Here is a 24212-nt window from a genome sequence, read left to right as displayed (position 1 = left end):
ATGTTCAGTGAGGTGGGAGGAGGGATGAGTGTTCTTTATACTGCTTTTAAGTATTTCTCACACAGAAAGTATTGATGATCAGACAAACAAATTCTGTGTTTTACAATTTTCAGGACTTTTATTGCCAAGTTATGTCTGATGCATGTTTTTCTCCTCTGTAAGAGATGTGTTATTTCAGAATTTTGAAAGCTATAAGCCTGATGTGCAAGAACTTGTATGTGTAGCTGATCATCTGGGTTCCATGATGCAGTATGAGACACCAGGATTTCTTCCAAATAAAAGAATACATAGAGGTATACTGAAAATGCTCTGTAAATTTGAGTGGGGGGAAAAAAAAAGTCAAGGTGGTGATAACTTAATGCTATACCTTTGCTATCTGCAGATTAGTTTTATGCTCTGTTCCTTTCAAATTGGATAAAACATTTAAAAATAAAATAATCGTTATGTCGACAGTCCTAATTGGGGACTGGAAATCATGATCTCCCAGATTTTATTGGTGTTGGCAGTTACTTTCTTGTAAACACATTACTTTCCTGCTTCAGTTTTCCTATCTGTACAAAAATGAATGTTTGTCTCTAATTGGTTTTCTGTTTCTGTTGTTGTTCGTTCCTCTCTCCTCCTTCCCCACCCCCAGCAATGGGATTGGCCACTTTAGAAGTAATGCAAGCTGTGCAGCGGACTTGGGCAAACTCAAAAGTTCGGATGAATGGGAAAACCAGATTGATGCAGTGGAGAGATATGTTTGATATTGCTGTGAAGTGGCGAAGGTAATGGTAAAAGGAGAGAACAAGCCTTGTATCGGTAGTAGTAATGATGCATCCTTCAGTTAACCAAAGGGCTGAATTCACAGAGGAGAAAACGAACACTTGTTACCACTCTGTAACTAGGAAGTGTACCTGATAAGAGAAGGATGGTTTAGGTACAAGGAGTGCGCTTCTGAAAATACTTAATTTTTCTTCTTTTTTTTTAAAAAAAGGGAAAGAGTGGGGAATAGCATTTTCTGGTTGAGGCAAAGCTGTGAAAGACCATAGGATACATTGCAGCTTAGTCTAACAAAAAATGACACAAACCTAACAGTTTCAAACTCCAGCAGCATAAAATGGTTGTGAACTGGTTTTTTTCGTATGAGAATCATACATGGTTTTCAATAAAAATTTTGGTTTTGTAAGGTCTGAATTCTAGCTTTTGCTTAAAAGTACTCTGTGTGTGAACAAAGATCAATTAAAAATATTACATGGGGGGAAATGTATGCCAATATTAATGTCCTTTGTCTTTGTAGGATAGCTGACCCTGACCAGCCTGTGCTTTGGTTGGACCAAATGCCTGCCCGAAGCCTTAGCAGAGGTTTTAATAATCACATTAACTTAATCAGGTATGAGAATTTTACCAAACAGTCTTCCCCACACACTAAGGGATTGTACCAAAACTTACTATCTGTTCATGAAACTGCTTATGACAGTGTTGAATGTATATGTGCTTATTGTTTTGCTTTAATATTTATTTTACAGTTTTTAATGGAACACTTGGGTTTTGTGCACCTCAAATTTTCCCTCATGACATTTCCTCTTTTTCATGAATTTCAGTTTTACAACTGAGTTACAGCAAGATCTAACTAGGATCCAGGAGATGTGTATTTTTACATGCTGTTTTTAGTTCCCAAATAATCTAATTTTTACATTTAAGGTAAAGTTAATCAGGGTTGTAATTTTTGCAAATACTGCTTCTCGAAGATAGTGGCAGCAGTAATGAAACAATGCTGTTCTATTAGCTTTAATACCAATTTACAATAGAGAGGAAAAACATAGTTCAAAGCAGGCCAAAGTAAAGCAAAAATGACAAAATAAGTAACCTGTGAAAGGTAACAGTTGCACTTTCAAACAAAGGTGAAATTTAAAGATTCAACCACTGTTGTACGTTCCATCTTCTCCCATGCTGCAAGACTCAGTACTGTAGTCATGACAGTGCTACCTCCCATGGAGCAGTAGAAGTGTGAGAGACTCAATGTGGCAACATCACTGTCAATCACAGGAGCAGAGTGTGTTGGTGTAACTAAATATGTAGCCAGGTTTCATCTTATTCCCCCCCTCTTTTTATTTTTTTTTTCTTCCCTCTGTTCTCCTATGGGAAGGACTTGAATCTTTGGTCTGTCATTCTGCTTTTATCTCTTTCTTTTTTGAGAAACTGCCTGGTAAAAGGATAAGGGAAGCAAAGCCGCCTCGAGAGTTATTTCAGGCAGAGAAAAACTGTGATGCGTTAGTGCTCACACACAGAGGCTAATGAAAATTTGTCCACATTCTTCCTTCCATTCCCTGGAATGGACCCTGGCAGCCTCCGCTTTACTTGAGGGGATGATTACAATGTAGCATTAAGCTCCAGTGCAGATCAGTAGTTGCCTTGCAGGTTGTGCTACTTCTTGAACAGTCGTATGCTCAGGCTTCTGTCTTCCCTCAAGCTAAGTCTTACATTTGGGTTCTAAGCTTTGTCCATCTTTGCTGTTGCTGTATCTCTCTTCTTATATGTACAATGCAGCAGAAACCACAACCGTCTGTACTTTGACACAAGGATGCGCTGCATAATTCATCTGTTTCTTCCTGGTTTTGTCTTAAATGTCAGAGGAAAAGCTTAAGTTCTAGGTGATCTGTGCTGGCAGAAGGGCATTCATGTAACCACACTTGATTACCATGCTGACAGTAACATAGAACATTTAATCTGAGGAAATGTGTCCCAGGATCTGTACAGGTTCTCTGTGTCACCAACTCTGTTTTTCACTGGACACAGTGCTTTACGTGTTTTCCTCTCATTGGAGGGTGCTGGCAAAACTCGTGATTTACTGTTCCAGCTATTTTGGTGATTTCATAGAGGTCTGAAATAAGCTTCAGGAACATTCAGAATGATAGGCTCACAGTGAATCTAATTCTAACCTTTTGGTTTTGGCTCAGCCTTGACTTTTGGGGATCTCATCAGCATTTTGGTTGTGCTTTTTTGATAGCTAGGTAGTGGTTCTCTGAAAATTATTGATTTGATGCTTTTTTTTGGAAGGAACAATAGATTTGAAGCATCCTAAATACTGCTGCTTTACGAGCTGATCGTACTTTAGTACTGGATGGTGATTGCATCCTTTTTGGTTCTGGAAACCTGTGCTTGTTTGATCATTCCGCATCCCAAATGATGGCTGCTTTCACTGGTCAGCTTTCCATAGTGATTGTTTCTGCTTTTGGATTCCCTCCTGATGATTTCCCATGAGGTGAGGGATAAAAGAAATTAATATATGAAGTGTTAATAAGGGTGTTTTTTCCATTTGTTTTATTTTACTTTTGATGCATGTTCAAATCCATTATGATTTCTAAATGACAATTTACTCTTAATGGATTATACAGATTTGTATAATCTCCTTCTTGCATTACTCAACTGTAAAATGACAGATGATTGAAGATATTAATAGGCTTCAGAGCTAACACTTTCTTGTTGATAATTGAGATCGCTTTATGGTCTCCTGACTTTTTCAGGAAGACATACATTGCTTTATATTTGGCTTATGATTTGAAAGTTATTCTCGTAACTGTATGAATAAGGCTGAATTCTTTCTATAGCATGGCTACCTGAATACCAGGTGTAACAGATTATTTAGGTTGACAGATGGCAGCCTTCATGATTATTAAATGTGCAAAGATATAAGCTGTTCAGTCAAGTAAGAAGTGTACAATAGCAGTTGGATGTTCTTTTGGTATTTGTAACAGATCTAGCCATGCTGAGCTCAAGCTGTCTCTAGGTTTTGTTTGGTCTAAATTCTACACCAGTAATTTCTGTGTGCAAAAATATTTGCATTAGATGTCTGTTACCACAACCTTTTTCTTTGCTCAGAATTCTTTGCATTTAAAGTCCATTATTGTTCAGTGATTCCTGTCAAGTGAGTCTTGGAATAGAGGCACTAGCATGCAGTGAGTGCTGAATTAAAGATTCCTTTCCAGGGTGACAAAATGTTTGGAGAGTGTCAGAAAACAAAATATTTTTTGTTTGAGTCAATTTTGGGACTTTTTGTTAAAGGCGTACAAGAAACATCGTGCATTTCACAATGTTTGCTAGTCTTCCAGATCTTAACATTCTCAAGATGCAAGTACATTGGCCGTCACTACTTCTTCATGGGTCTATAGGCAAATGCGACTTTGGCTTATCTCTTTTGTGGCTTAAATGGTCAAAACTAAGTTTCATTTAAAGTAGAGAAAAAGTTTTTGAAAGCCTAAGTTATTTTCATAGCAAAACAAGGATTTGGGATAAGCTAAGCATTAATGAAATACTCTATTCATATTAAAAGAGTGAAGACACTCTCTAGAACACTGCTACTTTTGAATTCTCGATGGTAGTGTTTATTAAACAAGGAGAAAGAGTGGGAATAAACACAAAGCGCTCCTGACCACCCACCAAAAGTCTTTTCTTGGCACTACTGTTTCTAGATAGCCTTGCAGATTGATAGGTCTGCTTTGGATGTATTTTCCAAGATGCCACTAAATGAAGATCTAGTTCCTTATACTGACACGCTTCTGCCTGTTGTACAGATATTTTTTTTTAATACAGATGGAAAATGATGGGACGTACAACAAGGGCAAATTATGTATATAAATTTGTCTTCATCCTTCTGCTTTCCCTGCCTCCCTTTCCTATGTGCCAATATGTATGTCTGTTCAGTTTTTAAAGACTGATTCTGCCCTTATTCTGAGACTAGGCCTACTAAAGTGTGAGACTTCGAGTCGGACATTAGACAGGGACTTAAGCTGCCAAGAATCACTTAAAGTGGAAAAAAAGCTAGGTGTAGACACCTTCCTGTGATTGACAGTGGTTTTGCTTCCTCAGAAAGCGATAACATTTGCTTTATAAAATCTTGTTTTGTAGACTGGGAGAAGAGGAAGGACTCCTACAAGTGCAATAATGGTATGTAATTTTTTCCTCTGAGTGGTTATAATCCTAGCAGGTTTCTACCAAGTTTTTAATGTATTTTTTTTTCCTTTAGTAGTCTGAGGGGAAAAAATAACACTCTTTTGATGTTTTTATTTAACAGTTACTACTCGTAACTGTTAGGAGTCAAAGCAAAATTATGTCAATATAGAGGGACGTAGATGGATAAAGAAAAATGCACGTGGACTGTCAGAGCAGGTCAGCATATGTGTTGGCAAATATGTAAACCGTAGAGTGTTGGTTCTCAAAGTAAATTGGTGTGCAGATTGAGAATTCTCTCCTAGTTCTGCAATATCTTCAAGTGTAAATAACTGTCTAAGAAAGATTATATCCTTGTACAAATTGATGATTATCGTATAGATAAGATTTACTAGACATGGCACACTGAAAATGGGGAAATATGTGTGAAATGTAGTTTATCAGAGAACAACAACACTAATGATGAGTTTTGCAAGTTCACTGTGGAATCTATCTTAAAAATGGGGGATGGGCAATTCTCCGCTGCAGACAAACCTCTAGTTCTTTCCTTTAACTTACAAAGCATCTGTGGATAAAATTCTGTCAAATACTAATGAGCAATATTTGTTTCTTAGCCCTCGAATTTTGGGTTATAAAACAAGACTTCAAAAAACTTTTTTGTTTTCTTTGTAGGGGACAGGTCATTAACATGCGGTACCTGGAATATTTTGAGAAAATTCTTCATTTTATCAAAGATAGGATCCTTGTTTATCATGGGTAAATTACTGATAATGTGTTTTTCCCTGCTTCACTCTCCTGGTAATACTGATTTGAAATTTACATAGCATTCATTTCAGAAAGTGTGAGGGATATTTTCTTAATTTTAGTAAGTTCCAGTTTTCTTAGTATCTATGATTGTCTTACTTTCCATTGGAAATGCAAAATCCTATTTATTGGTACATAAAGAAACTAATAGGAAAAAACATTGTGAATAACAGTATACCTAGAAACTAATAATGATGCTCAATTTGTACTCACAGTTTTGGCATGAGTAGGTCTCAATTCTTTCTAAAAATATGATTTATTACAGATGTTTGGTTTCCTCCTGGTAGAATAGAGTACAGTTTCTCTGAATATTGGCATTATTTTATTAAACAGTAGGAGTGAGGAAAAAAAGAGAAGATATGGAAAGTGATTTTAATTGCAACTGGTGTTTGGCAAATAGTTTTAAAGAGGCAGAGAATCTTTACTACTTGTTACATAAATGGGTTGGTAGACTTTGTCCTGGAATAGAAGACAGTTGTAGAATCTTGAATGAAAGAATGTGACTAAAGGTAATCTGAAAATGGATGTTGACATCTATTTCAAATTTCCGTAATTTTTTTTTTTTAATAGTGACTAAAAGGTCTTCCCCACCTGTGGCTCGTTTGTAGCACAAGTGTTCTGATAATGTTAAAAATGAAGAAACTTTTTAGCTTTCAACCCCCTAATTTTTCTTTGTCCTGGTAACTTTTAGTAAATATTGAGTTCTGTTTTTTAATTTCGTTATGCTACTTAAATATCAAGAAATAAAAGTGCAGAAAATTCTCATAAGTGTTGCGATTCATATTGAAGCAAAACTGATGAATTGCCATAGAACAGAGCTCTCTGAAGATATACTGCTGCTACTACTGATAGACTGTCTGGGTTTGAATTTGTTTGTGGTAGTGGTGCTCACTGACTTGTGCACTACAGACATCTTTACAGAAGCTACATGGCTCAAATGCCTGGTAACTTCTATTAAATATTGAGTTCTGGGTTTCAATCTCATTATGCTACTTAAATATCAAAAAATAAAAGTACATCAAATCCTTTTAACAGTTGAAAACATGTAAGTATTAGAAAATTTATGATAGTTGCTGACGATACTGAAGTTCTGTAATAACTGGGGAGTCTGTCCTCTCTTGAGAGAATGTTTGTTCAGGGTGAGCCAGCAGCATTTGACCTTAAACCAGAGCAGTTTGTGCTGTGATTTTTAAAATAATTCTGTTCTTAAAGTCTGGGTACAGTAATTAATAAACATTAGAGAACTAGTTCAATTGGTTTCTTCACAGTCCAGCTGTCTGCAGTGTTTACACAGCTTTGAGGCTATGCAGATGCATACATTTTGATAATAATATTTCTAATGTTAATTCTATTCTTCTTCCATCTTTCCTCGTCAACGTCCCCCTGCCCACATGCACTCACTCATGCAAACACAATTTAATGCTTTAGACTGGCCAACAGCAAATTAATAAGATAAACCTGAAGTTTGAAGTTGGGGTTTGAAGCTGAAAAAAATAAGGCGAGCTGATATAGGAGGAAATTACTTTTTGGAGAACAGGAGAGCATGTGGCCAGCTATGAAGGAACTAATTTTCAGAAAATAAATAATTAAATAACGTTCCGTAACTTATTCTACTATGGCTAATTAGGTTGAAGCTAGATGGATTTTCAGAAATGCTACATATGTTCAACCTTTGTGATTCCATATTTAATTTTTTTCCAGTGCTAATAATCCAAAAGGACTACTAGAGGTTCGAGAAGCTTTGGAAAAGGTACATAAAGTAGAAGATCTTCTTCCTATAATGAAGGTAAATTAAAGAAAATCTTCAAAATATGATAAAAATAATAAAATATATTCTGGGAGATACCCAGTTCCTCTGTAAAATATAGCCATTTTGTTTAAGCTTAAAATGAATAACTGGAAACACTAAACCATGTTATTTCAAGCCTGCATATATAGGGTATGACCTTCCGTTTGATACATGCAGAGGTGTGATGTGTGTTTGCAAGGCTTGGCCCAACTGTGAATTGGTAAAGAAATGACAGGAAAACAAAATGTTGAAGGTAATTCTTTGCAGCCAGCCTTATCAGTGGGAGTGTTTGTGGTCAGATCCACCTTAATGGGCTCACAGTAGGCCTGTACAGTATGAGGGAAAAAAATTGAAGATGTGTGTCTGAAAGATTAGGAACATGGAAGCTCTTTTTACTTTAGGTTCATTGGTACGTGGTGGGACTGGCAGGGGGAAATAGGGGAATAGTTGCCCTTAGTGACTGATAGCTAATCTGAAATGAAATCTTGGTGTACGTGTTGTACTTGGTTTCTCGTGCTTTGGGTGACTGTCAGATAAGGAATGGGGAAACCTGAAGGATTTCTTCTTGCTGGTGGTGGTCTTTGTAGAAAGGCTTTGGATATATGACGTGCAAAATGATTTATATGCTTATCTCAACTTAAGTAATAAGGCTTGAGCTGGGTTTAAGTAAAAGGTCTTCCCCCAACTCCCCCAAATCAGTCTAGGATGAGCACTGTCTAAGTATGTGGGCTTGGGAAACACTGTTACAAATTATTTCTTTTTAAAGGATCAGACAGGATTTTATTTGGAATAGAATAAAATTTGGGAAGAAACAGTCATTCTGAATAGTGACAAACTGATTGCTTTCTTATCGGGTGTGTCCACATTGCAATTTCACATCTAAGCAAAGGTGACAGATTGCCATAGAGCAGAGCTCTCTGAAGCTATACTGCTGCTACTACTGATCGACTGCCTGGGTTTGAATTTGTTTATGGTAGTGGTGCTCACTGACTTGTGCACTACAGACATCTTTACAGAAGCTACATGGCTCAAGCGCTAAATTTTTCTATGGGGCTTTTTAATAGGTATTACTAATATAAGTGTCTTCAAAGAGCATACTATAATTTTGGAGGTCCTTTTTATATTACTGTCTTGTTCTTGGCCTTGAAAGATGAAATGAAGTGGATACTAACTAAGCCTAAACAAAAACTTGTGATGAAGAGTAGAAGTGGATAGACAGTTGTTTCCTACTGACACACAAATGTGCAAATACGGCCCTGTGGAGCACCTAATATGGCTACTGTTGAATTGTGGGCCAGGAAAAATGCTATTAGTAGAGTTAAAAATATAGGTTACTCCAAGCAGATGACGAAAATATATAAACACAGTGAACTATACATGACATTTCAAAATAAACGTCTCAACTGGCAGCAAATATTCTTCCTGGTTTTCATAACCTGTACATTTTGCTCTGGTTTGAATCTCCTGTATTGCATTCTGAATTGTATCAAAATGGAATGCTGTTTCCATTAGAAGCATTTAAGTCTGTTTCTTTAAAATAGATGCAGATTCTCTTTAAACAAAACATCCTGGATCACAAGTTCTAACTTAAAATAAATAATTGCCTGAGTAATTCATTCAACACTATTGCATAATAGTCATTAATAGTGCCTCTATGAATGTCTGCTAATATTGATGTAGTTTAGTTATTTGGGTGACTGGGGAATGTTGTATGTCAAAAGCTGGGCTTTTGGCTTTACTTAAATAGAATTCTGCCTGGTTTATACAACTCTTTGGCTACAATATTGCACTTGGATAATGTGGCTTTGTAAAATTCTTAAACTTTGTGATATTTTTCCTTCAGATGAGGATAAACATTAATTAAACTGGATCACAGTTAAGAAATCCTTGCTGTGAGCTGTGTTCTGGAATCCACACTTAGACTAATGCTGCTACTTCTTAGTATAAACATAGAACAGACTCTCAGATTCCTGCTTTTGCATTTACATTGTTACACCAAATGGTTACTATCAACAAGCAACTTGGGGAGAAATTATACAAGTCAAACTGCTTTGTACAGTTGCTTTTCATAAACAATGACACTTTATATTCGCTATAGAAAGTTGAATGTCAATATGCCTCATTCAATATTTATAATTTCATTTCAGTAGGAAATAAAAGATAAATGAAATAATGTAGTTGACAGTAACTCTTTGTCCTGTTCCTTCAGTTTGTCCATTTTCATTTCTGCTCTATATATGTTAAGTGTTTCAAAACAGTAGCTAGGCAGTCTGTCTCTGTTCATTTTAATACGACTTTTTTTTTTTTTTCCTTCTTTTGAAAGCAGTTTAACAGTAAAACAAGAGATGGGTTTACGGTGAACACAAAAGTCCCCAGCCTTAAGGACCAAGGGAAAGAATATGATGGATTCACAATTACAATAACAGGAGATAAGTATGTTGGCTATTTTCAGGTGTTCAGATACATTAAGTAATGATGAAGTATTAGCAATTAATCTTCTCAAATGCTATTTCTACTTGCATAAAGTAGCTTTTGTTTTTCACTAGTGGCATTTTTGTATTTTTTAGTAATAACTAAAAAATTTGTTCGTTTGAGGACTTCTGATTCCCATTGGGTTCCCTAACAAAGAGGGAATATGGATAACAGGACAAGAGGCAATAGGCACAAACTGGAACACAGGAAGTTCCACCTGAACACAAGGAAAAACTTGTCACTTTGAGGGTCACAGAGCACTGGAACAGGCTGCCCAGGGAGACTGTGGAGTCTCCTTCTCTGGAGACATTCAAAACCCAACTGGATGTAACCCTGTGTGACCTGTTGTAGGCGAATCTGCTTTAGCAGGGGTGTTGGACTAGATGATCTCCAGAGGTCCCTTCCAACGCCAACCATTTTGTGATTCCGTGATAACATTGATGCAGTAGGCCCAGTTGAGATGATTCTCTAGCATGAGGCACAAAAGTGAAGAGACCTTACACTATAAAATGCCTAAACAGGGAAAATTCTCAGTCTTTAGCCATATTAAAATACTTTCTTGTTGTGAGACCTTGTCTGTTACGGTGACTGAAAAGTCCTAAATGGAATGGAAATTTCTATGATCTAGAATAGAAGAAACTCTTCTATTTCGATTTTTGGCCTTTTTTGTCTTCATTTTTGAGATGTTTGCAGACCTTCTATCTGCAAATGCCAATTTAGATAGTACTGAATGTATGAGAATACAGTCAGGAGGCTTTGGGCAACTCTTTAGGTAAGATAGTAAATTTCTTACTTTATGGATACTGGCTCCTTGTCCTCCCAAAGAATGAGCATTAATCTGAAGCTTAGAAGCTCTGTCCTGCTAGTAACTAAAAACTTTGCCTTATGTGATTTAAAATTCCGTGCATTGGAATTCTTCCCAAAAATTGTGTGCTTCCAATGAGTGGCATGGAAGCCAAATTTCTCTTCTAAAATATTAACATATCTCTTGGTTTTTAATGTTATGTTCTAAATGATATGCCTATATACAGTGAAATGGCATTAAACATATGGCCTCATTGTTTTGGGGAAAATATTTCCGTGTCAGTAAAACAGTCTGACTTTGTTCTGTGCAAACTTAGTTCTGTATCAGACAGTCTGTTTTGTTCCATAGTTTGTAACTATGCTTTTATACCAAAACAATTCCATTTTGGTAGTTTAAAAGTTAACAAGACTACGCTTTACATTCTACACAAAAATCTCAAGCCCACGAAGATATTTTAAAATTTCATATTTCATATTTTTTACCTACGCTTTAAGTGAAACGGTAAAGCTTGGCAGGTATTCTTTAATGGGAGTACTTCATCTGTGATTAGACAGCAATCTTTATGTATTCTTTCAGACAAAGTGACAGAAAGTTGTAATTCAGTGATTTTAAAAATTTTTTTAACTAAAAGGAGGCAATGCCTTTTGCTTAAGGAAAAATGATAGCAAAGAGGTTATGATGTGGTATATAACTGTAGTACATTTGTAACTTACCGTGTATATTAGATTATGCATCAAGTTCTGTTAAAAAAATTTCTTACCTCCTTTTTTGTTTCATGTACTCGATAGAGTGGGGAACATACTATTTTCAGTAGAAACTCAGACAACAGAAGAGAGAACACAGCTGTATCATGCAGAAATAGATGCGCTATATAAGGATCTAACAGCCAAAGGAAAAATTCTAATTCTGTCTGCAGAGCTGGGGGTAAGGCTGTTTTAATAGAAATTAAAACTTTTATGTCTTATGCCTTCTGTTTAGCAGTCACTGTTCTAATAATTTTTGACAAAGATCTTAATAAAATAACTGCTTGCTTAAACCAAATTATGACAGATACCGTAAGAAGTTGTCATAATTCTGTTACTTTAAAATGTGCTATGTTTGTTGCAGTAATAGAGAGTCCAGACAAGGTCTCAGTATCACAGTGTGGGGTTTTTTGTTGTTGTGTCCCCTCCCCGGCCCCGCTCCTTCTTTTCTTTATTTTTCTCATAGGTCTGTATTCACTGTTTCATCATCCTTACAAGCACTGCTTAGGATTTGTCTCATGGTGGCTACGTATGAGCTGAGAAGTAACTAAATTCCTGAGAAAGCACTAGAATTGTGTTTGCCGATTCTGACATTTCAGCTTGTGCTTTCCATTTTTCATCTTTTAACATGGTGTAGATGAACTGTGTTTCACCTACGTTTTAAAGATATAACAAAATAATTTGCTTAAACATCTGTTAAATTAGGCTTCAACTTCTCAACTTGACACTTTTCACGTTTGAATTGGTTCTTTAAAAAAAAAAAAAAGGAATCATAGTACTGTAAGACTTACCAATATGTGTTCCTTTATATGGCATTACCTGGCTATTAAATTATCTTTAATTCCCCTTTTTATTTTTTCTCTTGCTTAGGAAGTAGATGCTGTTTGCAACTTGATCCTGTCGTTAGTTTATTACTTCTATAATTTAATGCCACTTTCAAGAGGATCTAGGTTAGTGATTGTCTTTGTCGTGTCTGTTATCCTGGATGCATGCTTTAAAATGTCCATGTGTTGCAGTATATTTATCCATTTTTTTTTAATATTAAAAAAGCTAAAAGCTCTGGGTTGAGCTGTGTGCCCCACAGAGGCTCTCATTTTGTGCTGCCATGACAATGGGTGCTGACTTAGTACTGTTTTAAAAGCTAGTTTGTAATTGCTGATGGTAACTGTTCATAGCTGCATGTATATTTAAAATGATGAGTAGTCTCTATTTATAGATTTCAGCTCGCAGATTGAAAAGTGTCACTTTTAAATTGTAATTCTTGGGTTCCTAATCCATATTATGTTACACCACTGTAATTTCACTCAAGAAGCTTTACCGAAACATGTATTTAAGATGAAGTATACTTTCAGATAACTTATTTTAATAAAATACACTAAAATATTATTTTAGTAATTTATTGCAACTGTTAGGGTCACCAAATGAAACCCTGGAATAAAGTCCTATATGTCACAGATCTCTTCAACTGAAATTCTAGTTTAATTCAAACCTGGCTACATCTAAGACTATTATGAATCTCTGTTCCACAAAGCACTTAAGATCTTTAAGCTTATTTTTAAAACAGTTCAGTAGGAAATAAAATTAAAAAATCCTGAAACTTCATTTTTATAATCAGACATTGCCTTTATCTTACAGAGTGTAAAAATTAACAGAAATTCTGTCTGAGTTTCAGTTTAAAAAAAAAAAAGTTAAATTAAAAAAAGTTAAGTAACTGAACAGCTTTACAATGCCTCTGGCTCTGTTGCAGTAGAGTTCATAAACTCTGCTGGGCTACAGCTAAGCTTCTTGGGAACAGGAGTTTGCTTTGTTTTTCAGCTCTATGGAGTCTTAAGAACTCATAAGTCTGAGGTTATGATTCTGACTACTGCAGTATTGGTGCTCTTCAGTAGCTAAACTCCATAGGATCATAACTTCATTCCAGCGGTGTTGGAAAGTAACAGTGATTTCACTTTAAGTGTTTCATGCTTGTTTTACTTCTAAAATAAAGTAACTAGCACATTAATTTTTACTAGCCTATGAAACAGTACTGTATTCTATTTGTTTTGTAGTCTAAAATAGCATTATGGAAAGACTTCTACTGTACTTCATTTGTTGGTTTCCATTAATGGTGTTTTTTTCTTTTTATAGTGTGATAGCTTATTCAGTGATCATGGGAGCACTAATGGCAAGTGGAAAAGAAGTATCAGGAAAAATTCCTAAAGGAAAGGCAAGTATGAAGATACACTGGTTCAGCCTTGATGGGGGAAGTAGTACTTGTAAATGTGAGGAAGGAGCTGTAAGAAAGAACCAAAGTTGCACACTTGTTTACTGGAGACGGGTTAGCTGCATGTTATGGTGTCTTGCAGCCTGAGAGGGTTTTGAAAATTTGATTGCTGTTCTGACAGCAGATGAGATTTAGAGATAGTATGTGCAGTAATTCTGGTTTGTCAACTTGTACCAGTTTGTGTCCCACAGTAATTACATACTTGTAGCTGAAGCATTTCTAGTGTGATAAGCTGCTCTTTGCAGCTTTCTTTGAGAAGGATTCTGAGAGTACTTGGGCAGCATTAGTGACTCTTCTGGCTATCTTTGCTCTCTATGTATTCCAGAGCATTTAGGGGCTTTGCAAGTAGAAATGTATTTGGAACTTCTCTTGATTTCTCCTTCCCCTCTGTATTCTGCTTAATTTAAAATAAGTCCTAGTTTTTAAATGACCACATTGGAATATTATACCACCTTGCTCAAGAAAGGGTTTCCCTTTCTTTGTTCAACTATTGGTCTGTTAGCTGTGTTACCTCTTCAGCGTGAAAGGAGTGAGAGCACCTCTCTCTTTAATGTATTGTCAAAAGGATCAGTGAAATTCCAGTGAGAATCAAAGTTGTTGAAGAAAATATGCTGCATGGATAACTGAAGAAAGAGTGACTTTGCCTTTTGTTTTAGAAAGTCCTGAAAACAATGAAGTTTGTCCTTTCAGTACAATGAACTCCTAGTAGCTTTTAAGAGCAAACTGCACTTGCTTAGTAGCAAGAAAGCTTCCTCTTCAGTATGCCATTAAGCTGGTATCTTCACCATTCTGTGGGAGTTCAAGCTGAGGTAAAAGACTGGTGTGCGTTTTCTTATGCATCTTCTTAGGACTTAATAGGGTAGTGCATTTTGCTGACTGACTTTATGCAGGCAAGCAGAGTTTCAGGATTACTAAAAAGCAGGATTTCTGACTTAGAGGAAGCTCTGGGGACGTTTTTACATTTGAGGGCTTTTCCTGAAGCAGAGTGCCTGAATTGGAACAAAACCATTACTTAAAAAATTCACCAGCTGGAAGAATTTTTTTTTTTCCCCAGTTGAATGAAACTGGGAACATTTTTTTTTTTTTTTTTGCCAGATTCCTTAGGAGGGTATTTCTGGTCCCAAGCTTATGACAGCATGCATTATCAGACTGCTATGACGACAAAGATGCCCAGTAGTCAAGAGTCCTGTTATTGCCTGGCAGGTCCATCAGTGTCCACAGCCAGCATAGCTTCCAGCATTGGTTGTGGTGGGGCGCGCAAACCCGCAGAGAGTTTCAGTGCCTGGCATGCATGCCAGCTCCAAGCTGTGATGAAGGACAATGTAGCCTGGGCACAGACTAGTTAGTAAGCTTACTTCTGCCTTGCCAAGAATATAGGTAGCGTGCTTTCAGAACCCTTCCTTGAATTCAGCCAGAGTTCAATGAACCGCAAACAAGTCAGGTTAAATGTTTCAGTACTAGTGCACCAATGCTTCTGTTTTGCTGAAACCTTTTTTTCAGCTGTAGATAAGAAATTGCATGGAGTTCTTGGCTATATGTAGTCAAACTTGTCTGAAAACCCACTGTGGAAAGAAATGATACAGAATGCCTGGAAGGTCCAATATAAATCTACTAATCATGTGATACGATATTTTGCAGAATACAGTATGTAAAAATAAGAAATATTCCCATTTTATTTGAACATTGTAATAAAGGGCTGAAGACAGTATTTTTTGGCACTGACTCATTAGTATAAACATCTTGTTAAGAGGTAAAAAAATAACACTGAATTTTGTCACAAAAGGAAGGGTATGTTTTCAAAGTTTATTTTTTTAACATATAAAAAAAATTTGTATGTTAGGAATATTTGAGGATTAACTTCCTGAAATTAGAGAACTTAAAAATTTACTAATTTCTCAAGATCTTTTTTATTTTGTTGGATTTTCAGCTGGTTGATTTTGAAGCAATGACAGCACCAGGGTCTGAAGCTTTTAGCAAAATAGCAAGGAGCTGGATGAATCTAAAAAGGTAAATCTTTGGTGATGTGTGGGGAAATAGTCTTTCATATTTTATATGTAAAAGTTAAACCGATACTAAAAAAATTGTTACTCAGAAATTATGAGTTTAGTAAATGATTCAGTGTATTTTTTTACAGTGTTCAGGAATTGGTAAGACAAGATTTGAATTTACAAACGCAGTAGTTTACTTCTAGTCTAACAAAATAGTAATCTAGACATTCAGTTACATGAGTGTTATCCTCTGAGAAAATGATTTGGGTTAATATTTTCTTCATTTTATCCAGTGGTCAAATTTACATTTTTATTATCTTTTTTATCATTAGTAAGTCTGGCAATTGATTGAACAAAACAGGGGAAAATTTAAACTTTTTTTTTTTTCCATTCTTATGGATCTCTTCAAACTATATATCAGAAGTAATTTACTTATCCTTTAGTGCTGTTTTAATTTGGAGAATAAGTATTTTCAAAGTAGATGGAAGTTTTGAAAATACAGAATTATGTTACTTAGTATAACTGCACAGATTTTGTATAATGCTTTAAAATTTTTATTTCCATATGAATTGATTTTTGAATGCTGAACACATTCATTCCTTGTCAATATTATGAATCTGATGCATTTGATTTGTCCCTTAGTGGTTGGTTATTCCCTGTACAAAATCTAAAAATCAGGCTGGGGACAAAACCGCTTTTAGTATCCTTCAAGTCAAGGTCAATACACTTAAGAGGGTGCTGAGAGAACTGGCCGATGTCCTTACAAGGCCTCCTATAATCTCTGAAAGGCTGCATGCATCAGGGGATGTTCTTGGTGACTGCAGGAAAGGTGCTGGAGCATGACCAGAGAAGGGCAACGAAGCTGGTGAAGGGTCTGGAGAATGGATCTTAAGAGGAGCAGCTGAGGGAACTGGGGTTGTTTAGTCTGGAGAAGAAGGGGCTGAGGGGAGACCTTATCGCTCTCTGCAGCTACCTGAAAGGAGGCTGTAGTGAGGTGGGGGTTGGTCTCTTCTCCCAAGGAACGAGCAACAGGTCAAGAGGAAATGGCCTCAGGTTGTGCCAGGGGAGGTTTAGATTGGACATGAGGAAAAATGTCTTTACCGAAAGAGTGGTCAAACATTGGAACAGGCTGCCCAGGGAAGTGGTGGAGTCACTGTCCCTGGAGGCATTCAAAAAATGTGTTGCTGTAGTGCTTCTAGACATGGTTTAGTGGGCATGGGGGTATTAAGTCAACTGTTGGACTTGATGGTCTCAGAGGTCTATTTCAACCTTATGATTCTATGAAATATTGCATCCATCTTCAAGAAGGCCAGAAGGATGACCTAGGGAAACTATAGGCTGGTCAGCCTTACTTTGGTCCGTCATGAAGCAAGTCCTCTAGGAAAGCATTTTGGGGTATGTGAAGTAGAAGGTGACTAGAAACAGTCAACATGGGTTTACCAAACGTTGTGTGACCCAATATGATCATTTTCTGTGATAAAACTACTAGATTCAGGGCTGAGAAGAGAGCAATTGATGTCGGAGCAAGGACTCCAACAATACCACAAGACTCTTACATTATGGTCTGGACAAATGGATAGCTAGATGGATAAAAAGCTGTTTGGATAATCAGATTTAGGGGGTACTCAGCACTTGAGACCACACTTAGAATAACAGCATCCAGTTTGGGGGCAGCTGCAGTAAAGACTATGATAAACTGAAGCAAATTCAGTGCAGAGCCACCAGGATGGTCAGGGGGCCGGACCACGTGTCTTAGCAGGAGTGAATTTGGCTCATTCAGCCTGGAGAAGAGAAGGCTTTGACCTAACAGCAGCTTTGAAGTACCCGTGAGTATTGAGAAAATGGAGCCTGGCAGTGCTTGGTAGGAGGACAAAAAGCAACGTGCGCGAGTTGAAATGAGGTTCAGACTGAGTGTAATCTTCTTCACCCTGAGGGCAGTCAAGCAGCAGAGCAGGCTGCCCAGAGAGGCCGGGCAGTCTCCATCCCTGGAGATTTTCAAGACCTGACAGGATAAAGCCCTGACACCCTGGTCTGACTTTGCAGTTGACCTTGCTTTGAGCAGGATGTTAGATCACAGACCTCCTGAGGTCTGGTCCAACCTGAGTTATTTTGAGGGCCTGAGGAATTCTGCAGCTGCTGTTAGTGCTGAATATCTCATGCTGATTAGTGTTGTTTAACTTCATTATCAGCGGTCCTCAGACTGGTGAATTTCACTAGACTATAAAATCTCTTAAATGAAGAAGGCTATTAAGAAGACTCAAGGACATCTTTGTCAGATGCAGGCTAAAAATCTACATGTAAATGCACTCAAATTCAGCATTTATTAAGGAATGACATTTTTTAAACTACAGTGTAACAAGTTGTGGTTTTTGTTAAAAGTAGTCTGCACAAATATTGTGACTTGTTTGTCTTGGAAATATAAAATATTTATGGTTCCCACAATTTTTTACTGTAAATATCTCAATATATACTTAACTTCTTTCTTAATCCTCTTTTTTTTTTTTTTTTTTTTTTTTTTGAGACATACCTTTACCAAAGGGAAATTTCTCTCATGGAAACAAATCAGCTTAAGCCATTTCAATCCTGCCTATGTGTGTCTGACCGTCACAGTTGTAATGTTGAAATTTGTGGGAATCCATAGCAAACGAGATCAGGGAACTGATTTGTGTTAAAAATAACCTTGCCAAACTCAAAACTTATTTTTAACTGAGACAGTTCCACTGATAGTATTGCTGGCTCAAATGAGAGATGCATAATGTGTGAGGAATGAACTAGAGTGGAGAAAATGCTAAAGCTGGCTTTGCTTGATGCTGAGAAAAATATCTGTAGAACCACTGCCCAAAGGTCTTGAAGTAATACTATGAAGGTAATTAACCTGAGTGGCTAATTTGTCTGTGGTAGAAGAATAATAGTGGGTAAGGTAAGTAAGGCTTGAAGACTTAAAGCAATAAAATTTTGCTTTTAACTTCTGCCACTTCCAAAGGCTGTTTTATGTAGTCACTATTTTCATTCTGTATAGTGAGTGAGGAGTCGTAAGAAGCAAGAGCTGGTTGTGGGCAACAGATTCTTGACTTCAAGTCCCAAATTTGTTGGAGAAGGGGATGAAGAGAAGTATAAGCTAATGTGTTAGCTTCCAGACAAATCATAGAACTTTGCAAAAGATAAATAATTTCTTTTTTTTTTTTCTTCTCTTTCAGTATTTCACCTTCTTACAAGACTCTACCATCAGTATCGGAGACTTTTCCAACCCTGAGAACGATGATTGAAGTACTAAACACAGACTCATCTCATTGTCTAAAAAAAACTATAGTTGTTGTATAATTTATACAAATAAAAGTCCAAGAGGTACTGCTTTATAAATTATTTTGAAGGTGAAATTATGGTCAAAATGGTTTGGCTTGGTTTTGTTTTTTAATAGAGTAAACTTACTTGACTAGTTACCACTAGAATAAAATTAATCTTTCCATCACCAATAATATTAAAAAGGAAAAAAGTAGAACAGCTTATTTCTTGTATTGAGACATACTCTAACAGGAAATACAGTTGTTCAGGGGCCAAACCAAAGAGCAGTAAGAAACTTGATCACAGTTATGAACTGAACATAACTGCAGGTGAAAATTCAGAAGAAAAAAAAAAGGGGGGGGGGGGAAAAAGGAGAAAAGTAATCTGCACTGTAAATACCACTATGCTACTTCCAATTTGTTGTTTTTCAAAGCCTTTGTCTTCTGCATGGAAAACTTCATGAGCTGTACATGTATGAGTAATTGGTAAATACACAGGCATTTCATGTAATGCAGTCCAGTGAAGGAACAGATGTCAGCTTAAAAGAATGGGTTTCAGGAAAACATCATTTGGAAACAAAACCAAACAAATGATGTATTTGGAGTTAGGCTTTTGGTGAGTAAATGTCAGAAACACAGCAACTGTACTTCAGTCTCCCTTTCCAAGTACCCTTTGGTGCTGGTGGTTGGCAAAAGGTATCAGCGGATTGACAGTGTGCTGGGAGAGCTAGCTGGGGCTCCTCCGGGTGTTTTAGCTGGGAGGGCCTGGCAGCACCCTGGAAAGGCAGGCATCCTGCAGGGTAAGGCTAGCTCAAACAACCATGAACCAGTTTCTGATTTTAATAGTGGTGCTGATATTTCTGGTGAGTCCTAACTCAATTATAGTAATTTTAACTTGAGCTCTGTGGCTTTAGAGCTCTTTGTCAGGTTAAGTGATTTCAGAAACAGCAAGCCATAGTGGGACAAGTATCTGGTTTCCCCAGTGGCTTTGATTGACTTTTTTTTTTCCTGCCTGAATATTCAGCATTTCAGGAAGTGTACTAAACTGTTTTAGGTATAGCCTTTCAATTTGCTTAATATTGATGGTCTAAACTGCGATTCTGTTGCTGTCATCTTTTGCACAAATACTCTGTTCTTTACTTTGCTTCCTTCCAGTTTTCCAGAGGTTGGGGTTTTGCTGGGCAATTGCAAATGTCCGTCCTAACCATGCAATATGAGATATGCTAAAGAATAAGTTATTTACCAAGGGAGAGGGGGATACATCCTGTGTACCCCAAGCATACCAGTAGCAGTGGTGTGGTTGTTTTTCCCTGGCCACAGCACTGGGCAATCTCAATCCCCTCTTTAATGAAGAAAGAAATGCAGCAAAGTGTTAAGAATGTTGATGTAGGTGACTACTTTAATAGTGGAACTGAAAAGAGGGTGGATTTATTGAAAGGAGGGTCTTTTCTTTCTTGTTCCACGCAAGTATTTATCATACTCAAGGTGGACTCTGTGTGTGTGTGGTGATGGGTAGCTAGAGACCTCATTGTTTATGTGTATGAAGGATTTTCATAGAGATAGAAAATGGATCCTGGAAAGAGGATGTATACCATGTCTACATTAGCAAGCAGTGCATCCCACAATGCATGCACTTCAGAGGTTTTACTTTTATCTGCTTGTGTGGTTTATGAACATTTGGAGTGCATGTTAACAATGCATCTTCCAGTTTGTTTCACCCAGAAGATGTCCAACATGTATTCTGAAACCTCTGAATTGTGAACAGAAATGTGGTGAGTGGAGAAAACGAGGAGACTCTCTTCAAAAGTGTGTTCCTGATTGAAATTAAACCAGTGGTGCATATATGCCCGTGGGAACTTTTTTTTTCCTGAACTCATACTCTAAGATTGTATGTTGAAAATTCAAGGGTAGGGAAAGAATGTTCTTTCCTTCCACTTAACGCCTTCTAGCATCTATCGCTGAAACAAGTGTTGTGTCTGTGTAGTAACTCTTCCTCCCTAAGAACAAGTGCTGTTACAGTATTAGCTTCTCGCCATGCTAACTTATGGTACTATTACCTGACTTGTAAGCATAGCAGAGGTAATGTTATGTGAAGGCAGGGGAAGGAAAAGGAAGCAAATTTTTTGTTAGAGGTTTTTAATCCTGATTATGTCTGAGAGTAGGTCTTGAATCTATTTTGACTCTATATGGACTCTACTGGAGCTACAGTGAGAATACGGTTAGATTTGATTAAAAATAGTGACCCAACTCCCAGCCAAGGGTGAAATGATCTGATGTGCAATATCTTGAGCTGTAGAAATCAACATTTGCTTTGCAAATAGCAAAAAGCAAATGGTGTGCCTGTGTCTGCCTGTGTCTGAGCCCATTTTTCCTAAAGCCTATTTTTCTTCTCTCCTGCTTGTTTGCAGGGGAAATCATTAAGTTCCGGTACATATATCTGCTCAGGGGATGCATAACAGATGAGTGCCCAAAACACAAGGAAATCTAGAAGACTGGGGAAACACCTGTTGGGAATCAAGTTGTTAGCCATTAGTGAGCACTGACGCACTTTGTAGTGTTGCTAAGCATTTGGAAGGATAGGTATCCCTTTGAGTCAAACTCATCAGAAAAAAAAATTAAAAGCAGAATTTCAAATGCAGATAAGGTTCATCAACCAAACCATAATAAAGGCAAATTTGACCACCTAGCTGGCTGGTACTAACGAACATGCATTCTAAAGATTCTTGACCAGAATTTATGTGAAGGATGAAAGCAGGTATTTCTTTCCAAGTAAGGATAGAGGAGGCTTGTGAATTTTCATTGAAAGGATTGGGTTGCTGTCCACTTGTAGCAAAGGTATTTTCCCACCGTTCTTTTGCTTGAGTACCTTCCCCTTCCCCACTAGGAACAAGCATTGTGTGCTTTTATGGTGTCTTCTGTTTACAGGTGTAGAAGTTTCAGAAACCTCTATTAGATTTAATTATGGAGAAAAGGAATTATTTTTTTTTCTACCTAATGGAGAAACAGGTACAGTAGCGAGGAAGAGATGCTTAACTCTACACCTTGTTTTCTAATAGTATGGTCTTTCCTTTAAGCCTGTAAGTTTTCTTATACCTTGTACTATTCATTGAGAAAAGGAACATCTACGTTGGCACTGACCAAACAGTTCTTGGAACTGTGAAATAAGGGGTTTCTTGGTTTAGGGATTAGACCAGAGGGAGTGGAGAAGGGGTGGTGGGGAAGAAGAAAATTCCCTGGACAAACCAACCATGCACAGCTGTCTGGGTTTCCTTCTCATTTCTCTTGCTCCTGTGACTGACTTCATACCCCTCCCCTGCTGACAGACAAAAAGATGGTATTAATGGGAGATCAAGGGAGGGTAAATGTAACATGCATTACATCTCTATGAGTGTGTGTGTGTATGCGTGTTTTCTCTGGGTGTGATACAGATGACTAAGAAAGCAAGCTCAAGTCAAATGCTCTCAAACACGTTTAACAAACAAAACCGGATTATATAACTGGGCTGGTATGTGATGACTGGAGAGCTGTAATTACCTCCTAAGAACCAGATATGTGGAGAAATCTAATTATCATTTTCCATCCTCTTCTGTGTCATCTTAGACAGCTGGTCTAGTGATACCATTTGAACTTTTAAATGGGAACATTAATGTATTTCAGCCCCAACCATTTATCTATTTAGAATAATATGAAGGAAAGCAAAATGAAGGGGAAAAAAAAAGTAGGCTAACAAATGAAAACCCATTGAACTGAACCTCAATATTTGTGCGACCTCGTAATGTACTTTGAAGATAATGAAAATTCCCATGCAACTACCTAGGGCAAAAGGCAAAATAGATTTAGTCTCAGATAAATCTTCTGACATATTTACCTGTCTTTGGTAAGCTTGCTTTTTTTTTTTTTTTGTGGAAAGGAGCTATGCTTCCCCCCCACCCCGGGAGACTTTGGAGGTCTTTTGGGAGTTTGGCAAAGCATTTGCTGAGGTATCGCACATAAAGTTTGGACTTGATACAGGAAAAGAGAGCGTTTGAACGGTGAATGAGGAGCTATCTGAAAGGGAGAAAGCAGGTGCTGGGCTGCCAGGCAAGCTAAGGTGAACAGTGTAGTTTGCCAATGAAATTTGCAAGTTATGGAAGGTTTGTGTGTGTTAATAAAATGAGGCAGAGAATAGCAAGTAGGGAGAACTGACCATTTTGAAAGTACCTGAAATTATTTTATTGAATTTCATCCCAAGTATTTTGTATTTTCCAAATACTGACTTCCAAGTTTAGGTAATACAAGTTGCAACTAATGAAATTTGCTATGGTCAGGTGGCTGTGGAAAAGGCAGATAAAAACACTCGCAGGTGCCAGGAACGATACTCTTAGCCAAGTTTAAAGATGTTACACAGCACTGATGGGCTGTCCCTCTGCAATACTGATGTACCAGGGAGTTCTGGTGGACAACTCTGTTCACCTGTAGTCAATAAAGCTGACTTCAGACAGCACTAAGCATGGAGAAGGGCCAACAGAACCAGCAGGGTGTTCGAGCAAAGGCTGATTTAACATAGGATCTCCCTGTAAGTACATGAGTCAGAAAAACAGACTCAGGGAAAAGAGTTCAGGCTAACCACAAGAGTTAAGGCTGTTCTTGACACAAGCTGGTCATAATGCTGGAAACTCAATTTCAGAAAGTTGGAACAGTTTGGCAGTGAAGTATTCCTTTAAGATGGTGGTGTTGTGCTGTAATTATTCTTCACCAGCTACTTTCTCTCCCCCCATTCGTCCTCCTGGAGCACACTGAAGACCGTAGGAAATCTGCAACTAATGCCCTACTGCATGGCCTTGTTATGCTTGGGCTGCAACTTTTTATTTTGCTGAAATAATTCCGAGGCTTTGGACCGACTTGCTGCTGAGCCTCTTAAGTTGGATGAAATAGCCCATCATCCCAGCTGCTGGACCTTCTATCGTGTTAAGAAACCCGTGAGGCTTATTTAGAGGTTGGGAAAGGCAGCTTCTTGGCGCCGGCGCTGCTCTGCCAGCTGAGGCAAGTCGTTTCCCGGCGCTCCTGGCCCCGGCAGCGTGGGAATACTGCTGCTTGCCACCTCTGGAAAGGAGGGGAAGGGCTGTGGGAAACGAGCGCTGCGGGCCGGGGCACTGAGG

At 37.6% G+C, this 24212-nt stretch overlaps 1 protein-coding gene across 1 annotated transcript in view; it reads left to right on the top strand.

Annotated features, from left to right (window-relative positions):
• TTC13 (tetratricopeptide repeat domain 13) overlaps positions 1-19153 on the top strand; it is a 45561-nt gene extending 26408 nt beyond the window's left edge. Inside the window, exons 13-23 of the mRNA XM_086461019.1 lie at positions 163-293; positions 635-767; positions 1280-1372; positions 5602-5685; positions 7435-7519; positions 9846-9955; positions 11588-11723; positions 12413-12492; positions 13670-13748; positions 15733-15812; positions 18991-19153. Coding sequence (XP_086317145.1) covers positions 163-293; positions 635-767; positions 1280-1372; positions 5602-5685; positions 7435-7519; positions 9846-9955; positions 11588-11723; positions 12413-12492; positions 13670-13748; positions 15733-15812; positions 18991-19114 — 1135 coding nt within the window. The 3' untranslated portion in view covers positions 19115-19153. The remainder of the gene's footprint in view (positions 1-162; positions 294-634; positions 768-1279; positions 1373-5601; positions 5686-7434; positions 7520-9845; positions 9956-11587; positions 11724-12412; positions 12493-13669; positions 13749-15732; positions 15813-18990) is intronic.
• The last annotated feature ends 5059 nt before the right edge of the window (positions 19154-24212 follow it).

The sequence above is a fragment of the Leptosomus discolor genome, chromosome 2 (genome assembly GCF_034619465.1).
Source record: "Leptosomus discolor isolate bLepDis1 chromosome 2, bLepDis1.hap2, whole genome shotgun sequence".
Lineage (NCBI taxonomy): Eukaryota > Metazoa > Chordata > Aves > Leptosomiformes > Leptosomidae > Leptosomus > Leptosomus discolor.
This window is presented reverse-complemented; position numbering and strand designations above follow the sequence as displayed.